The 24139-nt window shown below is 44.2% G+C and overlaps 1 protein-coding gene across 1 annotated transcript; it reads left to right on the top strand.

Moving 5' to 3' along the window:
• Window positions 1-353: 353 nt before the first annotated feature.
• Window positions 354-23777, top strand: LOC121546983 (DNA topoisomerase 2-alpha-like). The gene is given in 17 exon segments (XM_045209927.1): window positions 354-476; window positions 13906-13996; window positions 17333-17388; window positions 17606-17690; window positions 17835-17902; window positions 17949-18090; window positions 18529-18626; window positions 18752-18904; window positions 19510-19683; window positions 19887-19988; window positions 20727-20864; window positions 20984-21122; window positions 21338-21495; window positions 21800-21925; window positions 22365-22469; window positions 22867-22960; window positions 23528-23777. Coding segments are annotated over 17 exon segments (1971 nt in total). The 3' UTR covers window positions 23647-23777.
• The last annotated feature ends 362 nt before the right edge of the window (window positions 23778-24139 follow it).

Here is a 24139-nt window from a genome sequence, read left to right as displayed (position 1 = left end):
TATACATGCCTCAAGAGCTTAGTTCAACTGTTGTATCTCATCATAAACCAAAATATAAGCTTATTTTACTACAATAATTATAAAACAATGTAATTGTAAACAACCAGTGTATCAAAACATGGTTCAAACTATCATTTTGATCTCATGGATGCAGTCCTTGCATCCATAGCTCCATCTATGAATTTGAGAGTGGTTACATTTCTCCAGCCCATCCCTGAGCTATTTACCAAAACAGTGGTGGGGCGCCTGCTTGGTTATCGTTTGAACTGCAGATTGCACCTTTAAGAAAGTGGGATTGACTAATCATGTTTGATCTGCAGGTTGTTGTTTCAGTACTGTGTTGCCCTCTGACAATGCTGTGGATATTTGTCTGTGTCGGGGTCTCTTCCTGCCTGCTGCCAACCGATAAGGACGCCGTCCAATCAAAACCACACTGTGATAACAGACACAGGCTGGGGCCCGAGAGTGGCTTCCAAGTAAGCAGTCAAAAGGCATTAATGGAATATAAATCAATAGAAACACCCCAACTAACTCCCCCACAATGTCCCCTCAAACCATCAAATCAAGGTTAATGACAGAATGTGTGTGTGACTGAATAATGGACTGAATGTATTTGTGTTTGCAAAATAGATCAAGAATAGACTTCATGGGAATTCATTTGTATTTTATCCCCTGGGAAGACTAAAGATGCTATTGTGATGTATTGGACACATAATGACTGTGCTCAGTGAGGCTGGATTATGAAGCTTTTCCTTGATTTAGGATCGGATTATAAACGATGACGAGCATATGAAGATGAAACAGCAGAACATGTGACTAGTTTCTCATCATCGAGAGGGGCGGCGTCCCAAATGGAACCCTATTCCCTGTATACTGCACTATACACTGAGTGTACAAAACATGCTCTTTCCATGACATAGACTGACCAGGTGAATCCAGGTGAAAGCTATGATCCCTTATTGATGTCACTTGTTAAATACACTTCAATCAGTGTAGATGAAGGGGAGGAGGCAGGTTAAAGAATGATTTTTAAGCCTTGAGACAATTGAGACATGGATTGTGTATGTTTGCCATTCAGAGGGTGAATGGGCAAGACAAAAGATTTAAGTGCCTTTGAACAGGGTATGATAGTAGGTGCCAGGCGCACCGGTTTGAGTGTGTCAACACTGCTGGGTTTTTCATGCTCAACAGTTTCCCGTGTGTATCAAGAATGGTCCACCACCCAAAGGGCATCCAGCCAACTTACATTTACATTTTAGTCATTTAGCAGACGCTCTTATCCAGAACGAATTACAGTTAGTGAGTGCATACATTTTCATACTGGTCCCAACTGACACAATTGACACAACTGTGGGAAGCATTGGAGTTAACATGGGCCAGCATCCCTGTGGAACGCTTGACACCTTGTAGAGTCCAGGCCCCGACGAATTGAGGCTGTTCTGAGCGCAAAGGGGGGAGGTGCAACTCAATATTAGGAAGTTGTTCCTAAAGTTTTGTACACTCAGTGTATACGGAAATTGGTGCCATTTGGTAGGCAGTAAGGAAGAGGAGGAGAGAGCACTACCAGTCAGCCAAATGCCTTACCTTCTCCATGTAGTGTCAGATCACTTAAAACGGCCAGTGATGATTGGCGGATGCTTTCTGCATTAACAGAGTATACTTAATACAAGACTGGTCTCATAGACTAGATGTAACATAGTAAAGGTAAATCTGGGATACCGAAATGAGTGTGGTATGGTTATATAAGATAGAATGTTACTTAACCCATAAGAGTCTAAGCCCTGTCTAAGCTATATGGAATTGTTTTAAGAAGGTCATACCAAGGATCATTTAGTTATTTGATTTGGAATTTTAAGACCCCTTGAAGTATAAAAAAAATATATAAAACAATTATTTGATGAAAAATTATTTTTGGCCTTACTGCTATTAGCCCATACAAACACATTGCATAACAGATTGACTACATGGAACAACAGTTAGTCACCCTAAAAAATCTAAAGGAAGTTTATCCTGGAGTGTCTGTCCTATATCTGAGAGAGATAAGAAAGATCAGGAATATTGTTTAGTTATATATATATTTTTTTACATGTATTTAACACCTTATTTTTAGCACTAAACAGTCTCCATATATACACTACCGGTCAAAGGTTTTAGAACACCTACTCATTCAAGGGTTTCTTTATTTTTAATATTTTCTACATTGTAGAATAATAGTGAAGACATCAAAACTATGAAATAACACATATGGAATCATGTAGTAACCATTCTCTCAACCAGCTTCACCTGGAATGCTTTTCCCACATATGGTGAGCACTTGTTGGCTGCTTTTCCTTCACTCTGCAGTCTCATCCCAAACCATGTCAATATGGTTGAGGTCGGGGGATTGTGGAGGCCAGGTCATCTGATGCAGCACTCCATCACTCTACTTCTTGGAAAAATAGCCCTTACACAGCCTGTAGGTGTGTTGGGTCATTGTCCTGTTGAAAAACAAATGATAGTCCCACTAAGCCCAAACCAGATGGGATGGCGTATCACTGCAGAATGCTGTGGTAGCCATGCTGGTTAAGTGTGCCTTGAATTCTAAATAAATCACAGACAGTGTCAAAGCACCCCTACACCCCTACACCATAACACCTCCTCCTCCATGCTTTACGGTGAGAAATACACATGCAGAAATCATCCGTTCACCCACACCATGTCTCACAAAGACACGACGGTTGGAACCAAACATTTCCAATTTGGACTCCAGACCAAAGGACAGTTTCATCATAGCGCTTGATTGTTTTTTGCAACTGCACTTGAAGAAACGTTCAAAGTTCTTTAAATGTTCCGTATTGACTGACCTTCATGTCTTAATGTATTGATGGACTGTCGTTTCTCTTTGCTTATTTGAGATGTTCTTGCCATAATATGGACTTGGTCTTTTACCAAATAGAGCTATATTCTGTATACCCCCCCTACCTTGTCACAACACAACTGATTGGCTCAAACGCATTAAGATGGAAAGAAATTCCACAAATGAACTTTTAAGAAGGCACACCTGTTAATTGAAATGCATTCCTCATGAAGTTGATTGAGAGAATGCCAAGAGTGTGCAAAGCTGTCACCAAGGCAAAGGGTGGCTATTTGAAAAATCTCAAATCTCAAATATATTTTGATTTGTTTAACAATTTTTTGGATACTACATGATCCCATATGTGTTATTTCATAGTTTTGATGTCTTCACTATTATTCCACAATGTAGAAAATAGTAAAAATAAAGAAAAACCCTTGAATGAGTAGGTGTGTCCAAACTTTTGACCGGTAGTGTACTTCCATTAATATTTTCAGCTGGTACCGGGGGAACTTCATACGAGTCTTGTGAGGCCTGTGGGTGTCCTAGAGCAAAACTACCAATATCTACGTGTTCGAGAGTCTCACCTTTTCACAGAGGGGTCATATTTGTGGCCCAAACTGTTTGGAGGCTACAGACAGAAGTTGGTAGATCGGCTGTACCGACTTCAGACGAGTCCCAAGACGCTTGTGGGGGTAGTAGAGCAAAAAGGAGAACACCATCGTGTTCATGAGAGTCTCATCTTTCGGATGTTAGCGTTAGGGGAAGGATTCGTTAACATGCTAAGTAATTGCAAAGTAGTTAAAAAGTAGCAAGTAGTTGCAAAGTTGCTAATTAGCTAAAATGCTAACGTTTTTCGTGATGAGATTCGAACACTTTCTAACATTTTGTGAGAAGACCAATTTCCAGGATGTCTCATGGTCTGACAAACGCTGCTCTAGCTCTGTCACCTTTCACCGCAAATGCGGAAGAGCGACATAGGCGGATGCGGTGGATTGAGACATATCCAGTGCAAAAAAACGGATATCTCTAGATTAAACCGACAGATTTTTATGGGGACTTTTGTGTTATGCTAATTTATTTTATGCGGGGGAAGGGATACTTCAGGATTTTGGCAATCATTTTTATGTCTCAGTATGAAGGAAGTTAGAGGTAGTTTTGTGAGCCAATGCTAACTAGCATTAGCGCAATGACTGGAAGTTTATGGGTACACTGGCTTGCGAAAGTATTCACCCCCCTTGGAATTTTTTCATATTTTGTTGCCTTACAACCTGGAATTAAAATTGATTTTTGGGGGGTTTGTATCATTTGATTTACACAACATGCCTACCACTTTGAAGATGCTAAATATTTTTTTCTTGTGAAACAAACAAGAAATAAGACAAAAACACAGAAAACTTGAGCGTGCATAACTATTCACCCCCCCAAAGTCAATACTTTGTAGAGCCTTTTGCAGCAATTACAGCTGCAAGTCTCTTTGGATATGTCTCTATAAGCTTGGCACATCTAGCCATTGGGATTTTTGCCTATTCTTCAAGGCAAAACTGCTCCAGCTCTTTAAGTCATACCACAGATTCTCAATTGGATTGAGGTCTGGGCTTTGACTAGGCCATTCCAAGACATTTAAATATTTCCCCTTAAACCAATCGAGTGTTGCTTTAGCAGTATGCTTAGGGTCATTGTCCTGCTAGAAGGTGAACCTCCGTCCCAGTCTCAAATCTTTGGAAGACTGAAACAGGTTTCCCTCAAGAATTTCTCTGTATTTAGTGCCATCCATCATTCCTTTAATTCTGACCAGTTTCCCAGTCCCTGCCGATGGAAAAACATGGTGATGGTGTTCTCGGGGTGATGAGAGGTGTTGGGTTTGCGCCAGACATAACGTTTTCCTTGATGGCCAAAAAGCTCAATTTGAGTCTTATCTGACCAGAGTACCTTCTTCCATATGTTTGGGGAGTCTCCCACATGCCTTTTGGCGAACACCAAACATGTTTGCTTATTTAAAAGAAAGTTTTGGTGGGCGGCCCTCTCTTGGCAGGTTTGTTGTGATGCCATATTCTTTAAATTTTTTAATAATGGATTTAATGGTGCTCCGTGGGATGTTCAAAGTTTCTGATATTTTTTTATAACCCAACCCTGATCTGTACTTCTCCACAACTTTGTCCCTGACCTGTTTGGAGAGCTCATTGGTCTTCATAGTGCCACTTGCTTGGTGGTGCCCCTTGCTTAGTGGTGTTGCAGACTCTGGGGCCTTTCAGAACAGGTGTATATATACTGAGATATTGTGACAGATCATGTGGCACTTAGATTGCACACAGATGGACTTTATTTAAATAATTATGTGACTTATGTAGGTAATTGGTTGCACCAGATCTTATTTAGGGGCTTCATAGCAAAGGGGGTGAATACATATGCACGCACCACTTTTCCGTTATTCATCTTTTAGAATTTTTGGAAACAAGTTATTTTTTTCATTTCACTTCACCAATTTGGACTATTTTGTGTATGTCCATTACATGAAATCCAAATAAAATCCATTTAAATTACAGGTTGTAATGCAACAAAATAGGAAAAACACCAAGGGGGATGAATACTTTTGCAAGGCACTGTATCTACTAGCATGTTAGCAACTTCCTTCAAACTGTACACAGACATAAAAATGGTCCATGAGTTCATCTGACTCTGGGGAAGTAGATAAAGGGCCTCATTTTCAAAATTCTGCAGTATCCCTTTAAGGCAAAAATTAATGGTGGGTGGGGGGTCGGGGTGGATGGGTAGGCATTTAACGAGAACGTCTAGCAACCCAAAGGTTGCGTGTTCGAATCTCATCACGAAAAACGTTATCATTTTAGCTAACTAACAACTTTGCAACTACTTACTACTTTTTAACTGCTTTGCAATAACTTAGCATGTTAGCTAACCCTTCCCCTACCCCTAACCTTAACCCTTTTAGCTAACCCTTCCCCTAACCCTAACCTTAACCCTTTAACCTAACTCCTAACCCTAACCTTAACCCTAACCTTAACCCCTAACGTAGTTAGCATTAACCAGCTAGCTAACGTTAGCGTTAGCAACCTAGCCACCTAGCTAACGTTAATCACAACAAATTGGAATTCGTAACATATCATACGTTATGCAAATTTGTAACATATTGTACATTTGCAAATTCTTAACATATTGTACAAATTGCAATTCGTAACATATCTTACAAATTGTATTACCAAATGGAGGATGGACATCCACAAATTAATACATACCATACGCTTTTGGGAAAGAGCAGTTAGAAACATATGGAATATAGAAGCAAACCGGATGGATCGGAGAGGTTGAGAGTAGAAGAAGTTCAGGAGCAAAAACAAATAAAATATAATTATTGTAAAATTGACTGTGTCCATAAGGTGTAGATAGTAAGTATAGGCTGGAAGTAGAGGCCTGGGCATTGTTGTTCACTAATTTACCCCAAGTAGGGAAAGGATGGCGGGGTTGAAAAGTAATAAAGGGGAGTATATATATATAAAAAACATAGGGGACTGGATGTGATGCAGACAATTACATTGATAGAAGTTACAATCTATCTGCAATATTTAGCTGATCTACCCCCACCCAAAAAATAATAATAATAATAATAATACATACCATACGAAATTTAAGATATCACACTAAATGTGTCTCTGATTAAGTACAGAATAATACGAAATTATCTGAAACTACGTTGTTAATACTACACAGACTACACTCCAAGCGCTCCGATCCAATCAGCTGAGCCCCTAAGGAGGAAGAGTAGCCTGGATCGCTCCCATCAACATGGACACAGAGGGTGCATACAACTTACTAATCAGCCATGGTTGTGCTGCAGTGCTGCTTAGTGTGAACTCAGCTGAGGTGCATACTGTATGTGTTAGAAAATCCCCGGGAGGCAGGGGAACGTTGTGCCATGATCAGAGGAGCTAGACTTCGCTCCCTCTGGCTCTCTCTCTTTCTCTCTCTCACTGTCTCTCCCTCACTCTGTCTCCTTACTGCTCCCAGCTCATTCCAAGATCAAAGCCATTCCATGTCTTTGTGAATATGACATTACTCACAACTTATTTATTTATTTCCCTGGCTTTTTCACAAGTACAGTCGTGGTCAAAAGTTTTGAGAATGAGACAAATACTAATTTTCACAAAGTCTGCTGCCTCAGTTTTGATGATGGCAATTTGCATATACTCCAGAATGTCATGAAGAGTGATCAGATGAATTGCAATTAATTGCAAAGTCCCTCTTTGCCATGAAAATGAACTTAATCCCCAAAAAACATTTGCACTGCATTTCAGCCCTGCCACAAAAGGACCAGCTGCCATCATGTCAGTGATTCTCTCGTTAACACAGGTGAGTGTTGACGAGGACAAGGCTGGAGATCACTCTGTCATGCTGATTGAGTTAGAATAACAGACTGGAAGCTTTAAAAGGAGGGTGGTGCCACCATCATTGCTTTGCACAAAAAGGGCTTCACAGGCAAGGATATTGCTGCTAGTAAGATTGCACCTAAATCATCCATTTATCGGATCATCAAGAACTACAAGGAGAGAAAGTTCAATTGTTGTGAAGAAGGCGTCAGGGCGCCCAAGAAAGTCCAGCAAGCGCCAGGACTGTCTCCTAAAGTTGATTCAGCTGCGGGATCGGGGCACCACCAGTGCAGAGCTTGCTCAGGAATGGCAGCAGGCAGGTGTGAGTGCATCTGCACACACAGTGAGGCAAATACAGCCTGGTGTCAAGAAGGGCAGCAAAGAAGCCACTTCTCCCCAGGAAAAACATCAGGGACAGACTGATTTTCTGCAAAAGGTACATGGATTGGACTGCTGAGGACTGGGGTAAAGTCATTTTCTCTGATGAATCCCCTTTCCGATTGTTTGGGGTATCCGGAAAACACCTTGTCCGGAGAAGACAAGGTGAGCGCTACCATCAGTCCTGTGTCATGCCAACAGTAAAGCATCCTGAGACCATTCATGTGTGGGGTTGCTTCTCAGCCAAGGGAGTGGGCTCACTCACAATTTTGCCTAAGAACACAGCCATTAATAAATAATGGTACCAAAACATCCTCCGAGAGCAACTTCTCCCAACCATCCAAGAACAGTTTGGTGACGACCAATGCCTTTTCCAGCATGATGGAGCACCTTGCCATAAGGCAAAAGTGATAACTAAGTGACTCAGGGAACAAAACATCAACATTTTGGGTCCATGGCCAGGAAACTCCCCAGACCTTAATCCCATTGAGAACTTGTGGTCGATCCTCAAGAGGCGGATGGACAAACAAAACCCCACAAATTCTGACAAACTCCAAGCATTGATTATGCAAGAATGGGCTGCCATCAGTCAGGATGTGGCCCAGAAGTTAATTGACAGCATGCCAGGGCGGATTGCAGAGGTCTTGAAAAAGAATGGTCAACACTGCAAATATTGACTCTTTGCATAAACTTAATGTAATTGTCAATAAAAGCCTTTGACAATTATGGAATGCTTGTAATTATACTTCAGTATACCATAGTAACATCTGACAAAAATATCTCATAACACTGAAGCAGCGAACTTTGTGAAGACCAATACTTGTGTCATTCTCAAAACTTTTGACCACGACTGTATATAAAAGGAATTCCTCCCCCACCACATCGGGGAATAAAGTTACTGCAGGTCAGCATATCTGTGAGGTTCGCTCGAATCAAAGACTACAATGCGGTTACACAATGCACCTCACTGTGAAACTCTGACATAGTTATAAATAGTTTCCTTTGTGATATATTACAGTTGTTATAGGAATTCCCCATTGAGGAGTTGGGTCTTTTTCCAAATATTAAAATGCATAGGCCATAGAAATATAATTACACTGAAAATACCATGTCAGCCATGGTATATTCTCAGGAGCTTTACCCGTTCTAGTAATTATATTTCTATTGGTTAGACTGACCTTGTTCCTAGATGGTTGAGGATGATTCCTTCATCACAAGGGAAATTATCAGTGTGCTATGTATATGACAAGCTTACGAAAAAGTTATTCAAACTTCTGCAGTTAGTCAGATATGACCTGAAAGGCACAGGCAATCAGGGTTGGGGTCAATTCGAATTGAAGGCAGTCAATTCAGGAAGTAAACTGAAATTACATTTATAAAAAAAAAAAATACATTTCAGAATTTTTCTGTTAAATCACTTCCTGACTGCCTTCAATTTGAATTGACCCCTGCAGGAAATGCATGGAGACCCGGCCGGAGGGATTTGTGAATCAAGTCGTGGTGTCTGATAGTTTGTGAAGGGCATGTAGAGATGGGGATTTGACTGACTGTCTAACTTCTCTTCACATCTCAAAGCCTCAGACATCATCTGTCAACAGGAGCGGAGGGAAAAAATTGGAACGGGTCAAAAATCAACTCCAAAGAACCGTCTGATTTCACTTCTATATTGTGGCCTTGTTTATATACAGTCTTAGCACTCGTGTGATGTTTACATAGTGGGACAACAGTTGGCTTCAATGGCTAATGGATTTACAGTGACCTGGCTGGTTTCAGTATGGGGTATCATCTAAAGAGTGACTGAGGTTGTAAAATACGTCAATACAGGATTAAGATCGAATCCTACTACACCGGCTCTGACACTTGTCAGATGTGGCAGAGCTTGCAAACTATCATGGATTACAAAGGGAAACCCAGTTCCGAGCTGCAACGGTGACGCAAACCTACCAGACATGCTAAATGCCCTCTATGCTCACTTTGAGGCTAGCAACACTGAACCATGCGTGAAAGCACCAGCTGTTCCGGACGACTATGCTCTCCGTAGCCGATGTGAGTAAGACCTTTAAACAGGTTAACATTCACAAGGCCGCAGGGCCAGATGGATTACCAGGACGCGTACTCAGAGCATGGCTGACCAGCTGGCAAGTGTCTTCACTGACATTTTGAACCTCTCCCTGACCCAGTCTGTAATACCTACATGTTTCAAACAGACCACCATAGCCCCGTGCCCAAGAACACCAAGGTAACCTGGTCATGGCTCACATCAACACCATCATTCCAGACATCCAGGACCCACTCCAATTCGCATACCACCCCAACAGATCCACAGATGACGCAATCGCTATTGCACTCCACACTGCCTTTTCCCACCGGACAAAAGGAACACCTACGTGAGAATGCTGTTCATTGACTACAGCTCAGCATTCAACACCATAGTGCCCTCCAAGCTCATCACTAAGCTAAGGACCCTGGGACTAAACATCTCCCTCTGCAACTTGATCCTGGACTTCCTGTCGGGCCAGGTGGGTAGGCAACAATAACAACAACCACCACGCTGACCCTCAACACAGGGACCCCTCAGGGGTGCGTGCTTAGTCCCCTCCTGTACTCCCTGTTCACCCACGACTGCGTGGCCGTGCATGACTCCAACACCATCATTTTTTTGCGGGTTTGCCTATTACACAACGGTGGTAGGCCTGATCACCGATGATGATGAGACAGCCTACAGTGGCTTGCAAAAATATTCACCCCCCTTGGCATTTTTCCTATTTTGTTGCCTTACAACCTGGAATTAAAATTGATTTTTGGGGGGTTTGTATCATTTGATTTACACAACATGTCTACCACTTTGAAGATGCAAAATATTATGAAAAACATCCCCACAGCATGATGCTGCCACCACCATGCTTCACTGTGGGGATGGTGTTCTCGGGGTGATGAGAGGTGTTGGGTTTGCGCCAGACATAGCGTTTTCCTTGATGGCCAAAAAGCTCGATTTTAGTCTCATCTGACCTGAGTACCTTCTTCCATATGTTTGGGGAGTCTCCCACATGCCTTTTGGTGAACACCAAACGTGTTTGCTTAATTCTTTCTTTAAGCAATGGCTTTTTTTCTGGCCACTCTTCCGTAAAGCCCAGCTCTTTGGAGTGTATGGCTTAAAGTGGTCCTATGGACAGACACTCCAATCTCCGCTGTGGAGCTTTGCAGCTCCTTCAGGGTTATCTTTGGTCTCTTTGTTGCCTCTCTGATTAATGCCCTCCTTGCCTGGTCCGTGAGTTTTGGTGGGCGGCCCTCTCTTGGCAGGTTTTTTGCGGTGCCATATTCTTTCAATTTTTTTATAATGGATTTAATGGTGCTCTGTGGGATGTTCAAAGTTTCTGAATATTTTTTTATAACCCAACCCTGATCTGTACTTCTCCACAACGTTGTCCCTGACCTGTTTGGAGAGCTCCTTGGTCTTCATGGTGCTGCTTGCTTGTTGGTGCCCCTTGCTTAGTGGTGTTGTAGACTCTGGGGCCTTTCAGAACAGGTGTATTAGATCATGTGACAGATCATGTTAAACTTGTTAAATGTCCACCTGTGTGCAATCTAATTATGTGACTTCGAAGGTTGCAGCAGATTATTTACTTCATAGCAAAGGAATACATACACTGGAAAATAGAGCCCCAATTGTGCAAGTTCTCCCACTTAAAAGATGAGAGAGGCCTGTCATTTTTCATCATAGGTACACGTCAACTGTGACAGACAGAATCTGAGAATCCAGAAAATCACATTGTAGGATTTTTAATGAATTAATTTGCAATTTATGGTGCATGAAAATAAGTATTTGGTCACCTACAAACAAGTAAGATTTCTGGCTTTCACAGACCTGTAACTTTTTCTTTAAGAGGCTCCTCTGTTCTCCACTCGTTACCTGTATTAACGGCACCTGTTTGAACTTGTTATCTGTATAAAAGACACCTGTCCACAACCTCAAACAGCCACACTCCAAACTCCACTATGGCCAAGACCAAAGAGCTGTCAAAGGACACCAGAAACAAAATTGTAGACCTGCACCAGGCTGGGAAGACTGAATCTGCAATAGGTAAGCAGCTTGGTTTGAAGAAATCAACTGTGGGAGCAATTATTAGGAAATGGAAGACATACAAGACCACTGATAATCTCCCTCGATCTGGGGCTCCACGCAAGATCTCACCCCGTGGGGTCAAAATGATCACAAGAACGGTGAGCAAAAATCCCAGAACCACACGGGGGTACCTAGTGAATGACCTGCAGAGAGCTGGGACCAAAGTAACAAAGTCTACCATCAGTAACACACTACGCCGCCAGGGACTACGCCTCCTCACCTTCAAAATATATCTACTTAACCAGCACCTGCACTTAGCTAAACTATTGTATTAATAAACACGATGCATTTTACATTAAGGTAATTTCTGTCCATTTTAATCTTTCCATGGCTTTTCTGATGTTTTTTTTAAACACATTGACAAACAAATGTTAGTTATACAGCTAACTGACCATGTGAAACAACATTTCACTGCGGTGTGTGTTACAATAACGTATTTAGTTGACTAACAGTACATTCTTTAACTCTGCATTGTTGGAAAATGGCACGTAAGTAACGTTAAGCATTTCACTCTTAGTCTACACCTATTTCAAGCGCTTATTTTACGCCTACTACGTTAGCTTAGTCTACAGCTGTTTACTAAGCACATGACAAATAAGATTGATTTATTTAGCTGCCAATTGGTAGTTAACTATGACAGTAAAGTACAGTAAAGTTAGGTCACTTGGCTAGCTGGCTAGTCATCTCATCTGATTTTCAATGGTTATCATCATATATACTTATGCAGCTTACTTCTCACAAGATGAGTTTCCTAACAACATCAAGAAAACCCCCAGACCATCAGGCTGCTGAATAGCCACCACTAGGCAGCTACCTGAACCCCCGGACTTCCTACTGCAGGTACAGGATGGCAGCAACAATATGCCATTTAGCAGACGCTTTTATCCAAAGCGACTTACAGTCATGTGCGCATACATTTTTACATATGGGTGGTCCCGGGGATCGAACCAACTACCCTGGCGTTACAAGCACCATGCTCTACCAATTGAGCTACAGAGGACCACAACTGCCCGAGTTACACCAGGAACGCACAATCCCTCCATCAGTGCTCAGACTGTCCGCAATAGGCTGAGAGAGGCTGGACTGAGGGCTTGTAGGCCTGTTGTAAGGCAGGTCCTCACCAGACATCACCGGCAACAACGTTGCCTATGGGTACAAACCCACCGTCGCTGGACCAGACAGGACTGGCAAAAAGTGCTCTTCACTGACGAGTCCAGAGGTGATGGTCGGATTCGCGCTTATCGTCGAAGGAATGAGCATTAGGCCTGTACCCTGGAGCGGGATCGATTTGGAGGTGGAGGACCCGTCATGGTCTGGGGCGGTGTGTCACAGCATCATTGGACTGAGCTTGTTGTCATTGCAGGCAATCTCAACGCTGTGCGTTACAGGGAAGACATCCTCCTCCCTCATGTGGTACCCTTCCTGCAGACTCATCCTGACATGACAATGCCACCAGCCATACTGCTCGTTCTGTGTGTGATTTCCTGCAAGACAGGAATGTCAGTGTTCTGCCATGGCCAGCGAAGAGCCCGGATCTCAATCCCATTGAGCACATCTGGGACCTGTTGGATCGGAGTGTGAGGGCTAGGGCCATTCCCCCCAGAAATGTCCGGGAACTTGCAGGTGCCTTGGTGGAAGAGTGGGGTAACATCTCACAGCAAGAACTGGCAAATCTGGTGCAGTCCATGAGGAGGAGATGCACTGCAGTACTTAATGCAGCTGGTGGCCACACCAGATACTGACTGTTACTTTAGATTTTGACCTCCCCTTTGTTCAGGGACACATTATTCCATTTCTGTTAGTCACATGTCTGTGGAACTTGTTCAGTTTATGTCTCAGTTGTTGAATCTTGTTATGTTCATACAAATATTTACACATGTTAAGTTTGCTAAAAATAAACCCAGTTGACAGTGAGCGGACGTTTCTTTTTTTGCTGAGTTTATTTGAGGCAACTGCTCATTGTGCAAATGTATTTGTTATCAAGTAAACATTTGAAGACACTATATAGTTTACATGTTGTCAACAATCTAAGCCAACCCTGTCTGTTTTGCCCCATAGTTGCGCACGCATCGGTTTTGTTGCTAAACAACCAACCCGTCTATTGCATATTTTGACCTGATGCAGAACAGTCTGGTCCATCAACGGTAACCAGCTAAACAACACACTTTTCCCCCATTGATTTCACACAGAGCTTGTTTGAGAACAAGACGGTGGAGAAGACCATGAAGAACCCTGACTGCCTCTCAGTGGAGAGGATCTACCAGAAGAAGACCCAGCTGGATGTCACGATCATTTACGGACGAGACGGACCAAGGCGCAGCGTGATAAGCATACATGTTTATTTACACGAATAAACCCAACACAGAAAATACACACCCTGACTCAACAAATACAAGTCCCTTGAGTCAGGGCGTGACAGTACCCCCCCCCCAAAGGTGCGGACTCCGACCGCGCCACATAAACCTAACAGGGTAGGGGCCGGGTGGGCATTCCGCCTCGGAGGCGGATCCGGCTCCGGGTGTGACCACCACTTACTCTCCACCTCCCCGTTGCGCCCCTGGTCTGGTCTGGACCTTGGCGCGCTGCTTCCTCTCTCCTTCCTCCCACGAAGTACCACGCCCTGTCTGGACCCTGGTGTGGGAGACCCCGAACCTGGAGAGGGGCTGACGTCTGGGTCTGGACTGGAACCACTGACTGGAGCTGGACCCGACGACGGTGGATCGAACTGCTCTGGCTCCGGGGTGGAGCCGCTGACCGGAACTGGATCAGGCACCGGTGGAGCGGACTGCTCTGGCTCCGGAGTGGAACCGCTGACCGGAGCTGGACTGGACCCCGGTGGAGCGGATTGCTCTGGCTCCGGAGTGGAGCAGCTGACCGGTGCCGGACCAGGCACTGGTGGAACAGGCACGGGCCGTGCCGGACTGGACACACGCACCACTGGCTTGGTGCGGGGAGCAGGAACGGGCCGGACTGGGCTGACGACGCGCACCCCTGGCTTGGTGCGGGGAGCAGGAACGGGCCGGACTGGGCTGACGACGCGCACCACTGGCTTGGTGCGGGGAGCAGGAACGGGCCGTACCGGACTGGCGACGCGCACCACTGGCCTGGAGCGGGGAGCAGGAACGGGCCGGACTGGGCTGACGACGCGCACCACTGGCTTGGTGCGAGGGACAGGAACAGGTCGGACCGGGCTGGCGACGTGTACCACTGGCTTGGTGCACGGGGCAGGAACAGGCCGGGCCGGGCTGGCGAAGCGCACCACTGACTTGGTGCGAGGAACAGGAACAGGCCGGACCGGGCTGGCGATGCGCACTACTGGCTTGATGCGAGGAGCAGGAACGGGCCGAACCATACTGGGAACACCCACCACTGGCTTAGTGCGGGAATTAGGAACGGGCCGGACCAGACTGGCGACACGCACCACTCGATTGGTGCGAGGAGCGGGACTGGGTTCCTTCATTAACCCCCGCTCCTTCTGCTGCCTAACCAGCTCCTCTCGCCGTGCCTCTACACTTTCCTTCTGCTCCCCCTAAACCAATGACCCCCTTAATCTGGCGGCCTCCTCTGCTAAACGGCTGAACCGGCGGCCTCCTGCTGCCTCGTCGTCCACGGCGTGAGCCCCCCCCCTAAAAATGTTTGGGGCTTGTCTCTCCCCCGTGATCATGGCCTCTATCCCTCTTGCCAGACTCTCTCATCTCCTCCCAAGTCCATCCTCTCTCCTCGTCACGCTGCTTGATCCAGGATTGGTGGGATCTTCTGTCACGATCGTTTACGGACGAGACGGACCAAGGCGCAGCGTGATAAGCATACATGTTTATTTACACGAATAAACCCAACACAGAAAATACACACCCTGACTCAACAAATACAAGTCCCTTGAGTCAGGGCGTGACACTGGAGCACATTCAAAGGGGGTGACACTCTAGATCCAAACTGTTACAGACCTATATCCATCCTGCTCTGCCTTTCGAAAGTATTTGAAAGCCAAGTTAACAAACAGATCACCGACCATTTCGAATCCCGCCGTACCTTCTTCGCTATGCAATCCGGTTTCCGAGCTGGTCATGGGTGCACCTCAGCCACGCTCAAGGTCCTAAACGATATTATAACCGCGATCGATAAAAGACAGTACTGCGCAGCTGTCTTCATCGACCTGGCCAAGGCTTTCGACTCTGTCAACCACAGCATTCTTATTGGCAGACTAAATAGCCTTGGTTTCTCAAATGACTGCCTCGCCTGGTTCACCAACTACTTCTCAGATAGAGTTCAATGTGTCAAATCGGAGGGCCTGTTGTCTGGACCTCTGGCAGTCTCTATGGGGGTGCCACAGGGTTCAATTCTTGGGCCGACTCTATTCTCTGTGTATATCAATGATGTCGCTCTTGCTGCTGGTGATGCTCGGATCCACCTCTATGCGGACGACACCATTTTGTATACATCTGGCCCTTCAATGGACACTGTGTTAACAAACCTCCAAACAAGCTTCAACGCCATACAACACTCCTTCCATAGCCTCCAACTGCTCTTAAACACTAGTAAAACTAAATGCATGCTCTTCAACCGAACGCTGCTTGCACCCGCCCACCCGACTAGAATCACTACTCTCGGCGGGTCTGACCTAGAGTATGTGGACAACTACAAATACCTAGGTGTCTGGTTAGACTGTAAACACTCCTTCCAGACTTACATTAAGCATCTCTAATCAAAAGTTAGATCTAGAATCGGCTTCCTATTTCACAACAAAGCCTCCTTCACTCATGCTGCCAAACATGCCCTCATAAAACTGACTATCCTACCAATCCTTGACTGTTAATTACAAAATAGCCTCCAACACTCTACTCAGCAAATTGGATGTAGTCTATCACAGTGCCATCCGTTTTGTCACCAAAGCCTAATATACTACCCACCATTGTGACCTGTACGCCCTTGTTGGCTGGCCCTCACTACATATTCGTTGCCAAACCCACTGGCTCCAGGTCATCTATAAATCACTGCTAGACAAATCCCTGTCTTATCTTAGCTCACTGGTCACCATAGCAACACCCACCTTTAGACTGCGCTCCAGCAGGTTTATCTCACTGATCATCCCCAAAGCCAACACCTCCTTTGGCCGCCATTCCTTCCAGTTCTCTGCTGCCAATGACTGGAACGAACTGCAAAAATCTCTGATGCTGGAGACACTTATCTCCCTCACTAACTTTAAGCATCAGTTGTCAGAGCAGCTTACCGATCACTGCACCTGTACACAGCCATTCTGAAATTAGCCCACCCAACTACCTCATCCCCATATTGTTTTTCATTTTGCTAATTTGCACCTCAGTATCTCTATTTGCACATTATCTTTTGCACATCTATCATTCCAGTGTTAATACGAAATTGTAACAATTTTGCACTATGGCCTATTTATTGCCTTACCTCCATAACTTACAACATTCGCACACTGTATATATATTTTCTGTTGTATTTTTGATTTATTTTGTTTTACCCCATATGTAAATCTGTGTTGTTGTTTTTATCGCACTGCTTTGCTTTATCTTGGCCAGGTCGCAGTTGTAAATGAGAACTTGTTCTCAACTGGCTTACCTGGTTAAATAAAGGTGAAAAATATATTTAAAAAAAATGTTTTGCTGCGTCCAGACATCTACATTGGCTCTGTGGAGCCTGGTGCCATTGTACCTTATCAAACGCGTACCACTCTGCCTCAATATTTTCCCTGGAAACGACCACAGCCCTGTTTGTAGAGGCATACACATATTTGATGGTGGGACAGGGGTGTCAAACTGGAGTAAAATATAGGCAGAAAATGCTTATCTTTAGAACACAACCAATGGTTAATGGTTCCTGTTTGTTAGAATTGTCAGTAACGTTTACCGTCACTTTCCTCTCCAGCAATTGTGGGTGTTTGATGAGGATGTTGGAATTAACTGTCGAGATGTGACCCAGTGTCTCTACAAGATATTTGAAGAGATCCTTGGTGAGTAAGCTACTATTACAAGTGTAATGTTATTCTATTCATTTCACGGATTGTTTACTCACTGTATAGTTAAACCATCACTATATGAAAAGCCCTTCCAAGATTGTGAAGTGACTATTTTCTGATTTGTTCTTCTCGCCACAGTAAATGCTGCAGATAACAAGCAAAGAGATAAAACCATGACCTGCATCAAAGTCAACATTGACGTGTGAGTATTCTCACATATTAAATGTATTATACCATACTGTTTATTATGAGAACAACACCATCAGTGTTTGGAACAATGGGAAAGGCATCCCTGTGGTGGAGCACAAGGTGGAGAAGGTCTACGTGCCAGCGCTCATCATCGGACAGCTCCTCACCTCCAGTAACTATGACGACGACCAGAAGAAGGTCACCGGTAAGGCTAATGCAATCAGACTTCCAAAATAAAGGAGAGACTTGAGTAAATGAGGGAAACAAAGTATATTGAAGCAGGCGCTTTCACGCAGGTGTGGTTCCTGAGTTAATTAAGCAATTAACATCCCATCAACTTAGGGTCATTTGGGGGGGGGGTCAGTCTCCAGATCTGAACACAATTGAACACTTATAGGAGATTCTGGAGCGGTGCTTGAGACTGCATTTTCCCCCACCATCAACAAAACACCAGATCATGGAATTTCTCATGGAATAATGGTATCGCATCCCTCCAATACAGTTCCAGACACTTGTAGAATCTATTCCAAGGTGCATTGAAGCTGTTCTGGCCCAACACCCTATTAAGACACTTTATGTTGGTGTTTCTTTTATTTTGTCACTTACCTGTATATCGTCACATGTTATTGTACTCAATCTTTAGGCGGACGTAACGGATATGGTGCGAAGCTTTGCAATATCTTCAGCAACAAGTTCACAGTGGAGACAGCCTGCAAGGAGTCAAAGAAGACATTCAAGCAGGTCATCCAATGTCACCATACAAAACACACCCATTTCTTGACATTTTCTTAGGCTTGTGATGATGTAGCCATTTACCAAAGCCCCTATTCTATTTGATCTTACCTGTGCTCTTTGTGCCCCTGCAGACGTGGTATGACAACATGGGGCGGGCCGGAGAGTCCAAGTTCAAGATGCAGACCCTGGACAAGGACACCGTGGCCATCATGACCCGACGGGCATACGACATTGCCGGCACCACCAAGGGTGTCCGCGTGTTCCTCAATGGGAAGAGGCTACCCGTGACTGCAGGCTAACTTACTAGTAATCTAATAGTGCTTTTTTTCCATCTAGACTTAGTCCGACACCAGGGAGTCGTCAGTGTTTTATGTTGATGTAAGCTCTAGTGTTTCCATCAGGAGTGTGACACTAAAGAGTTGTCGATCAGAATCAACAACCTCTTCATCATTCAAGACTGTTGCTTTCTGAGGTGTTAAAGTACACCGTTAGCCATTTGTTATGTAAATGCCAGCTGAAAACTACCCAGTGCTTTGGCTCCAAGTTAGAGGTCCGCTGGAGCCATGGCCCATTGAGAGACAGGTTCTGGCCCGCGTAGACGGAAACAAAAGTGAGCCTTTTGGGTAAAAACTGGGGTAAATCGTCATTGGAAATGCGCCATAAGAGTAATCGCCAGACTAAGAAATACTCTGCACTAAAGTTACTGGAACAAAAGACACTAACAAGAACATCTAATTTGGCTAATATAGGACAATGTCAATACTGTCTCCAAATCTATACTTTTGACGGTTGCAATTCTGTTGGACTGCAATGTTAGATGTTTGTCTGTTTGATTTACAGCATTGACGCTTGTGATGTCCCTGAGAAACTCCACCCCCTCTCTCTCTAGGTGACAAGTTTCCGTAACTATGTGGACCTGTACCTGAAGGACAAAGTGGACGAGCTGGGCTCTCCCCTCACCGTGGTCCACGAGGTGGTGAACGAGCGTTGGGAGGTGTGCCTCACCATGAGTGAGAAGGGCTTCCATCAAGTCAGCTTCGTCAACAGCATTGCCACCACCAAGGTAACAGGGCATTTGACTAAGGGGCTTGTGGTTTTGTTGTGATGTGTGTACTGTAATGTTTGGGATTGAGCTGAGGTTTGGAAGCTAATGGCAAATGTCAACTTATCTCTTATTGGACGATAACATTTTGGATTTTGAGAGATAACGGCTTACCAACCGCTTTTGGTTTTATTACTTGAGTCATTTTCCATTTTTGGCAACAGGGTGGGAGACATGCTGACTACGTGGCAGACCAGGTGACCTCCAAGCTCATCGAGGTGGTCAAGAAGAAGAACAAAGCTGGAGTGGTTGTCAAGCCTTTCCAGGTACCCCCACCATACTGTCAACTAGGGGTGTGCCGACTAGTCGGACAAAACAAGTATCGTAACGGATATGGGTTATTTTCCTGATACGATTATAATCTGAGTCTTTTTTTGTAATTATCCTCAAAGTCAGGTGCCAGCACGCATCTTTCAATCAAGTGTGAGGTGCTACATGGTCTAAATAAGTCAACTGGCTATTTTGCTTGTCTATAAAGAGAAGGGCGGTCTGTAGGTTGATCCTGTTGCTCTGATTGGATAGTGACTATTCCTCCGTCCACTCACTTCGCTTCATAATTTCACCTGATCACTTCTCGCATTTTTCGGTCTGACCCTTTAGATTGCTGCTGCCTACTGTTAGCCTGCTATTATGATCAATCGAATGGCGAGGACGTTTACTAGCAAGCTATTAATGTGCATAATATCTAACAAGCGGGCGAGGGTAGTGGGAAAAATATGAAACTCCGATGCGCATTCTAGCTGAGTGACAGCAAACGTGTCTGCCCGCTGCAAGTTGAGGACACAGGCTACATACCTCTCCGCGAGCTGCTCCTAATCTGCACTTGTTTTGGTCTATAAAACGTGCAGGGAGATGGGTATTTTGCCAGCATCTACATAGGCATATTAAAAACGTCATATGAGCCATATTCCTTCATCAGAGATAATAAGATAAAACCTTATTGTCCATGAATTCTTCGTAACGTGGACATTTAATAGGTTTGTACTTTGTCCAACTCTCCCCAGGTGAAGAACCACATGTGGCTGTTTGTCAACTGCCTGATCGAGAACCCCACCTTCGACTCCCAGACCAAGGAGAACATGACCCTGCAGCAGAAGAGCTTCGGTTCCACCTGCCCCCTCTGTGACAAGTTTATCAAACAGGTAAAATAAGCCTTACCCAAAGTTCATAGTTCATTCTCTCCATAGAATGTCCAGGGCCACTCATACAAAATCTCATACGCTTGGAACCATTTCGTAAATGGTTTATTTTTGTCACCCAGGCCAACTCCTGTGGGATAGTGGAGAGCATCATGAACTGGGTGAAGTTCAAGGCCCAGACGCAGCTCAACAAGAAGTGCTCTGCCATCAAGCACACCAAGATCAAGGGCGTGCCAAAGATGGATGACGCCAATGACGCAGGTAAATCTGATTAAGTCATATGTCTGGTCAGTAAGGCAGAACATTATTTATCTTCAAGAGGTTCTCCCTTACAGTTCACTTTTAGTTACTTATACTCTTCCCCTTAGTTGTCTAAAACTGAAACCATAAATCAACTTGTTAATCGGTAAAGTTTTGCACTTAGTAATGACTTCATATGAATAATGATGACTAAGTTGTCATGTTGTTATGACCAGGTGGTAAGAACTCCAATGGCTGCACTCTCATCCTGACTGAGGGAGATTCGGCCAAGACGCTGGCCGTGTCTGGTCTGGGTGTGGTGGGCAGGGATCGCTACGGAGTCTTCCCTCTCAAGGGGAAAATGCTCAACGTGCGGGAGGCCTCGCACAAGCAGGTGAGAACATAGGCCTAAACAATACATTACTAAGACTATTGTATTAACTGTATTAAAGGGAAAATTGGTTAGCATCATAGACATAGTTATGTACTGTATATTGTTATATAATGCTCTGATGAGAATACAATTGATAATGACTTTATTATCCCTGTGGGGAAATGTTGTTCTGTGTTGAATCAATCCTCACCATACCGTATGTTTTACAAAGGGCCCTCCCCTCTAGAAAGTTTGGCATTTGCTGTGGTCGTTCACTATTGGACTAGATGTTAATGGTTTGATCCCTGTCTGTCCCCTGTATCAGATCATGGAGAATGCTGAGATCAATAACATCATCAAGATCCTGGGGCTGCAGTACAGGAAGAACTACAGCGACCCAGAGTCCCTCAAGTCTCTGCGCTACGGCAAACTCATGATCATGACCGATGAGGTCTGCACTGTCTAATGGAAAATTCTCACTGGAATTTAGAGCTTTGTCTGTAAACTCATTTGTGTAGAACATTTGAATTTCTTTTAAAATGTAACCTTGATTTAGCCATGAACTCCTATTGATTGAGACAATATTTTCCACCTAGCCAGTAAAGCAGCTCTATTCTAGAATAAAAATCAGACTTTTCATCAAAGGCTGCGATTACACAGGCAGCTCAATTCTGATCTTTTTTCCACCAATTGGTCTTTTGATCAATCACGTCAGATATTTTTCAGAGCTGATCTGATTGGTCAAAAGACCAATTAGCAGGGAAAAAACTGTTTGTCTGCCTGTGTAGACGTAGCCATAATACTGTAGTCAGAGTCCAGAGTAGACTAGCTGTTTCACCGACAATTGCTCACATCATTGATCTCTCCTGTTTGGTTGTCTGACTGGACAGGTCCTGGACGGCTCCCACATCAAGGGGTTGCTCATCAAATTCATCCACCACAACTGGCCTTCGCTGTTCATCATCCCCATCCCCATCATCAAGGAACATGGTACAGTCTGACAGACTAATGGTTGCTGTTTTGTGCACTGATACTTCAAGGCAACTCCCTGTAGTGAAAAATCTCATTTGAATACAGCTATATTTAATACAGCCATGTCAACTCTTAGGTTGAACTAGAACTAAGACAACAACAATGTAGAAGCTTTCCATGTACAGTATCCTGAACTAGTCTTTACATGTAACACCAGTGTCATCTGTTGGTGATATATTGTTAATGTAATAAACACAGTTTTACAGTAGCAAGCATTTTGAGGTTATTGCAAATGTAGAGATATTAGGTAATATTTAGAAGGATGACAAAGATTCAAAAGTCCATTTGATTTGACACTCACCTAAGCAGTAACAATTAAAACTCTATACTCAATTTGAATTCTTCCAGGCCACCAACAAGAAGCATGAGCTGCCCTTTTACAGCATCCCAGAGTTCAACGAGTGGAAGGACAAGCAGCCCAACATCAAATCTTGGAAAACAAAATACTACAAAGGTTTGTCCCCTGTGGTAGTGAAGCTGAACATGTAAGCAGCCACGTCATATCTTTCACATACCTGCTCCTTTTGAAGGTGGTATTTTACAATAAACCACATATATTTAGATACGCTTCTGCACATGCAGCCCAATTCTGACCCTTTAGTCTTATGACCAATCGCATCAGATTTACATTTTAGTCATTTAGCAGACGCTCTTATCCAGAGCGACTTACAGTTAGTGCATACATTATTTTTTTTCATACCCCCTGTGGGAATCGAACCCATAACCCTGGCGTTGCAAACGCCATGCTCTATCAACTGAGCTACATCCCTGCCAGCCATTCCCTCCCCTACCAATTGCCCGCCGCCGGCTACGACAGAGCCTGGATTCGAACCAGGATCTCTAGTTGCACAGCTAGCACTGCGACGCAGTGCCTTAGACCACTGCGCCACTCGGGAGATTTGTCACGTCAGAATTTTTTTAGAGCTGATCTGATTGGTCAGAAGATCAATTAGTGAGAAAAAGATCAGACGTGTGCTGCTTGTGTAAACTCAGCCAAACATCAGCACCTGTAACTGTCCAGGTATGGGTACCAGCACTTCGAAGGAGGCTAAGGAGTACTTCTCCGACATGCAGAGACGTCGCATCCCCTTCAAAAAAGCAGGACCTGTTGACGACGAAGCAATTACCCTGGTAACTTGACCATTTACACTCATTTGAGTGTACTACATGACAAAACCAAACAAAGATGTTTCTCAATCAGCCAATATTTTGATTGTCTGAAGAATATCTTTCAGTATCAATGATTCTGTTAGAAGTAGTTTCTCCATCTGTGAAGGACTGTAAAGCCTGTGCCACACGAAGCAATTTGGACTCCATTTATAATATAATAATATGCCATTTAGCAGACGCTTTTATCCAAAGCGACTTACAGTCATGTGTGCATACAATTTTACGTATGGGTGGTCCCGGGGATCGAACCCACTACCCTGGCGTTACAAGCGCCATGCTCTACCAATTGAGCTACAGAGGATCACGGTTGTGGTACAGATGCAAGTTGCAAGTGACATCTCAAGCAACTTTGTGGCTATATGAAGCAATTCAAACGCAGTTGCAATTGCATGCAACAGCCAATCCTGTCATGCATCACATCATTGGTTCAAAAATGATTTGTTTATCCAAACGTTTGGTAATT

Source organism: Coregonus clupeaformis, chromosome 31 (genome assembly GCF_020615455.1).
Source record: "Coregonus clupeaformis isolate EN_2021a chromosome 31, ASM2061545v1, whole genome shotgun sequence".
NCBI lineage: Eukaryota > Metazoa > Chordata > Actinopteri > Salmoniformes > Salmonidae > Coregonus > Coregonus clupeaformis.
The sequence above is the reverse complement of the archived record's forward strand: the minus strand, read 5'-3'. Positions and strand labels throughout refer to the sequence as shown.